A 5,547-nucleotide genomic window follows, 5' to 3' on the forward strand; every position below is an offset into this window, starting at 1 on the left:
ACAATTACGTGTTTTGAAATCTTAAAATGATTACGCGCGTTATAAGCGATGAAGGGAGTATGTCCATCCAGCTGCCTCTCTATGTTGTTGAGCTAAACAGTCCCCAAAGGCACACCAACACAAGCAAGAGAGCAGCACCGATTATATATGTCACTCACACTGATCCTTGCTTTCATTGGTGACTCTACATATATCCTAATCCCAAACCAAAGACATGCATCATACTAGTTCCCAAAACAAACAATTACTTGCACCACCTCTCTTGGGCCTCGGCTAGCTTTCTCGCTCCTTTGTACAATGCTCCTTTGAACTCGATCGCCTCTCATCTCCCATCCATTTTCGATCGCCCAGCTTTGCTGCCATCGCCATGGACATGCTCTACCTCTTGCTCCTCATATCCTCCATCTACGAATCGTTAGCGTTTACACCGGTGGCGGCAACTGACGCCGATGCCCTCCTCCGGTTCAAGGCCTCCATCCAGAAAGACCCTGGGGGTGTCCTCTCGTCTTGGCAGCCGAGTGCGAGTGACGGCGGCCCATGCAACTGGCACGGCGTGGCGTGCGACGGCGGCGACGGCAGGGTGACGCGGCTCGACCTCGCCAGCAGCGGCCTCGTCGCCGGACGCGCGTCGCTCGCCGCGCTCTCCGCGGTCGACACGCTGCAACACCTCAACCTGTCCGGCAACGGCGCAGCGCTCCGCGCCGACGCCGCCGACTTGCTCAGCCTTCCTCCCGCGCTGCAGACGCTGGACTTCGCCTACGGCGGCCTTGGTGGCAGCCTTCCCGGGGACCTGCTCACGCGGTACCCGAACCTCACCACTGTCAGCCTCGCGAGGAACAACCTCACCGGCGTGCTGCCGGAGTCACTCCTCTCCGGCGCGCCGAGCATCCAGTCGTTCGACGTGTCAGGCAACAACCTGTCCGGCGACGTCTCCAGGATGTCGTTTGCCGAGACGCTGACTCTCCTCGACCTGTCCGAGAACCGCTTCGGCGGCGCGATCCCGCCGGCGCTGTCGCGCTGCTCGGGGCTCAGGACGCTCAACCTGTCGTACAACGGCCTCACCGGGTCGATACAGGAGTCGGTGGCCGGAATCGCCGGCCTCGAGGTGTTCGACGTCTCGTCGAACCACCTCAGCGGCCCGATCCCCGACAACATCAGGAACTCATGTGCTTCGCTGACAATTCTGAAGGTGTCGAGCAACAACATCACGGGACCCATCCCGGAGTCTTTGTCGGCGTGCCAATCGCTGCGGCTGCTCGACGCCGCGGACAACAAGCTGACCGGCGCCATACCGGCCGCCGTGCTCGGCAACCTGACGTCGCTGGAGAGCCTACTCCTCAGCAACAACTTCATCTCGGGCTCCCTCCCGAGCACGATCACCTCCTGCACCAACCTCAGGGTCGCCGACCTCAGCAGCAACAAGATCTCCGGCGCGCTGCCGGCGGACCTCTGCTCGCCTGGCGCGGCGCTTGAGGAGCTCCGGATGCCGGACAACATGGTCACCGGCACCATCCCGCCGGGGCTTGCCAACTGCTCGCGCCTGAGGGTGATCGACTTCAGTATCAACTACCTGCGCGGCCCGATCCCGCCGGAGCTCGGCCAGCTGCGCGGCCTCGAGAAGCTGGTGATGTGGTTCAACGGCCTAGAGGGCCGGATCCCGGCGGAGCTGGGGCAATGCCGCGGCCTCCGCACGCTGATCCTCAACAACAACTTCATAGGCGGCGACATCCCCGTCGAGCTGTTCAATTGCACCGGCCTCGAGTGGGTGTCGCTCACGAGCAACCGGATCACCGGCACCATCCGGCCAGAGTTCGGGCGGCTCACGCGGCTCGCCGTGCTGCAACTGGCCAACAACAGCCTGGAGGGAGTGATCCCCAAGGAGCTCGGCAACTGCAGCAGTCTCATGTGGCTGGACCTCAACAGCAACCGACTCACCGGCGAGATCCCGCGGCGGCTCGGCCGGCAGCTCGGGTCGACCCCTCTCAGCGGGATCCTGTCCGGTAACACGCTGGCGTTCGTGCGCAACGTGGGGAACTCGTGTAAGGGCGTGGGCGGGCTGCTGGAGTTCGCGGGCATCCGGCCGGAGCGGCTGCTGCAGGTGCCGACGCTCAAGAGCTGCGACTTCACGCGGCTCTACTCCGGCGCGGCGGTCAGCGGCTGGACAAGGTACCAGACGTTGGAGTACCTGGACCTGTCTTACAATGCGCTCTCTGGAGGCATCCCCGAGGAGTTCGGCGACATGGTGGTGCTCCAGGTGCTGGACTTGGCGCGGAACAACCTCACCGGCGAGATCCCGGCGTCGCTGGGGAGGCTGCACAACCTCGGCGTGTTCGACGTGTCGCACAACGCGCTCTCCGGCGGCATCCCGGACTCCTTCTCCAACCTCTCCTTCCTGGTTCAGATCGACGTCTCTGACAACAACCTCAGCGGTGAGATCCCGCAGCGCGGGCAGCTGAGCACGCTGCCGGCAAGCCAGTACACGGGCAACCCGGGCCTCTGCGGCATGCCGCTGCTGCCGTGCGGGCCGACGCCTAGGGCGACCGCGTCCGTCCTGGCACAGCCCGACGGCAGCCGTTCTGACAGGCGTGCGTTGTGGGGCGTGATCCTGGCTGTGCTGGTCGCTGGCGTGGTGGCGTGTGGTCTGGCGGTGGCGTGCTTCGTGGTGGCGCGCGCGCGTCGGAAGGAGGCGCGGCCAGGCGCGGATGCTGAGCAGCCTGCAGGACGGGACGCGGACGGCGACGATCTGGAAGCTGGGCAAGGCTGAGAAGGAGGCGCTCAGCATCAACGTGGCCACCTTCCAGCGGCAGCTCCGGCGTCTCACCTTCACGCAGCTGATCGAGGCCACCAACGGGTTCTCCGCCGGCAGCCTGGTCGGCTCCGGCGGGTTCGGCGAGGTGTTCAAGGCGACGCTCAAGGACGGGTCGTGCGTGGCCATCAAGAAGCTCATCCACCTGAGCTACCAGGGCAACCGTGAGTTCACGGCGGAGATGGAGACGCTGGGCAAGATCAAGCACCGGAACCTGGTGCCTCTGCTGGGCTACTGCAAGATCGGCGAGGAGAGGCTGCTGGTGTACGAGTACATGAGCAACGGCAGCCTGGAGGACGGCCTCCACGGCCGGGCGCTGCGGCTGCCGTGGGAGCGCCGGAAGCGAGTGGCGCGCGGCGCCGCGAGGGGCCTCTGCTTCCTTCATCACAACTGCATCCCGCACATCATCCACCGGGACATGAAGTCCAGCAACGTCCTCCTCGACGGCGACATGGAGGCCCGCGTCGCCGACTTCGGCATGGCGCGGCTGATCAGCGCGCTGGACACGCACCTGAGCGTGAGCACGCTGGCGGGGACGCCGGGGTACGTGCCGCCGGAGTACTACCAGAGCTTCCGGTGCACCGCCAAGGGCGACGTCTACTCCCTGGGCGTGGTGTTCCTAGAGCTCCTGACGGGGAGGAGGCCGACGGACAAGGAGGACTTCGGGGATACCAACCTCGTCGGCTGGGTCAAGATGAAGGTCAGGGAGGGTGCCGGCAAGGAGGTCGTCGACCCGGAGCTTGTGATTGCTGCCCTGGATGGAGAGGAGAGGGAGATGGCCAGGTTCCTGGAGCTGTCGCTGCAGTGCGTGGATGACTTCCCGTCGAAGCGGCCCAACATGCTGCAGGTGGTCGCCACGCTCAGGGAGTTCGACGACGCGCCGCCGTCTCATGAGCAAGCGCCTGCCTCTGCTTGTGACTGATGATGGTGACGTTTCATAGCACTGTTGTGTACTGTTGATGCTCATTGCTCGATTCTGTGCATTCCTGCTCCGTAATTCTGTACTAATGGACTGATTTTGAAGTACAAATTCGGTGTCATCCTTCTTATAGTTCAGTGCAAATTAAACTGTTGCAATCAATCTGATCCCGGGGCAAGAATCTCATCTCATCTCACAATTACTGATTGGAGGCTCTACATTAAACCTTACGGTATGTGTTAGGAAAAAGAAAGGGATAAATTCTAAAAATTCTTACAAGAATCAGAAACATTCAACCATCAATTTGGTAGACTCATGGTCAAGAGTAGTCATTATAAAAAAAAATACTCGTCTCTACCATTCTAAAAGATACATAAAGTGATTCAATATTTACATCATAATTACTCACGTTTGTCACTACAAAAGATAATTTAAAGCGTCCACTTAAATTTGCATCTAAATTACACACATTTACTATTATATAAGCTATTGAAAATAACCCTCATTTTTTTTATAAAATACCTTCCTCTACAATAATAAAGGATAATGTAAAGTAACCTCTAAGTTGACATACACCTATGTCATTACAAAATATAATGTAAAGTAACATCTAGATTTATTCTAAATTACCCCCTCCATGGCTATGGCATTATAAAAAGTAATCTAAATTATCTCTCAATCTACTTATATAAAGTAATTTAATCTATTATGATAAATAATTAAACAACCATAGAATATGTTACGGGTGCTTCTAAATTCCACACTTCTACACCATTAGATTAAAAATAAGCATAATGCTATGTGCCACCATGTATATACCAAGGCCATTCCCTAATTTTTTTTCTGAATTTTGAGATGTGAATAGAAAAAACTAGTAAAATAATGAGTTTCCTAATTTTTGAAAATTTTGCCAAATCTTAGTGAATATGTTGAGTTTTTAGGATGGGATTTTTTTTCTAAATTAATGAAACATAGGATATAAATTTGTTTGTCATGTTGGTCGCATTTATATTACATGTGTTTTTAAGGTTTCAAAATGTGTTTAGAGGCATACCAGTTTTCCCTTTGATTTTTTCATATTTTTAGAATTTTTTCTGTTATTTCTAAATCAAAATCTAGTTTTCTGATGCTCTAGAAATTTTCTTCATGAGCTCCAAATATTTATTTGGGTTCCCCATGTTTGAAATTTATATCAAAGAATTTTCTCTAAATTCTTAAATATTTCAGAAAAAAATGTGTGTTTTAAAAACCATTTCATCTTTTCTAGAATTTGATTTCGAATTGGAATACATTTCTACAATTCCCAAAACAAGAAAATAAAACCCTAATTTCTCATAACCCAAAAACCTATCTACACTATTACACAAATAATTTTTAGCAATGGAAGCGTTTTTCAGTAGAGGCGACTTGATCAAAATCTGCCTCTAAAAATGATTTCCAAGTTGACATGTCGCTAGAAATATGTTTTTAGAGGCTGCTCGAATTTACTGCCGCCTTTGGAAATGGCCCTATCTTTTGAAGTGGCTAGATCTAATGCCCCTATCTTTTGAAGTGGCTAGATCTAGAGCTACCTTTTAATATTGATTTCTAGAGGCAGCTGGATCTAGAGTCATCTCTATTGATCCAAAGAAAATTATGTTTAAATTTCTCACATTAAGTTTTCAAAGGACCTCGGATGTAGAAATGACCAAAACCAAAGTTGTAGCACTTGACAATATCTACAACTTTCCAGTTCATACCTTTTTTCATTTCAATCGGTTTAGGGTCACAAACATTTATTTCAAAATTTAGTAAAGTGAATCCGCGTGAATTTGTTCTCTTG

General features: G+C 53.6%; 1 protein-coding gene across 1 annotated transcript; it reads left to right on the top strand.

The window, feature by feature from the left end:
* Positions 1-253: 253 nt before the first annotated feature.
* LOC136539230 (brassinosteroid LRR receptor kinase BRL2-like) lies at positions 254-3,832 on the top strand. The gene is given in 2 exon segments (XM_066531171.1): positions 254-2,692; positions 2,694-3,832. Coding segments are annotated over 2 exon segments (3,360 nt in total). The 5' UTR covers positions 254-367; the 3' UTR covers positions 3,729-3,832.
* The last annotated feature ends 1,715 nt before the right edge of the window (positions 3,833-5,547 follow it).

The sequence above is a fragment of the Miscanthus floridulus genome, chromosome 2 (genome assembly GCF_019320115.1).
Source record: "Miscanthus floridulus cultivar M001 chromosome 2, ASM1932011v1, whole genome shotgun sequence".
Lineage (NCBI taxonomy): Eukaryota > Viridiplantae > Streptophyta > Magnoliopsida > Poales > Poaceae > Miscanthus > Miscanthus floridulus.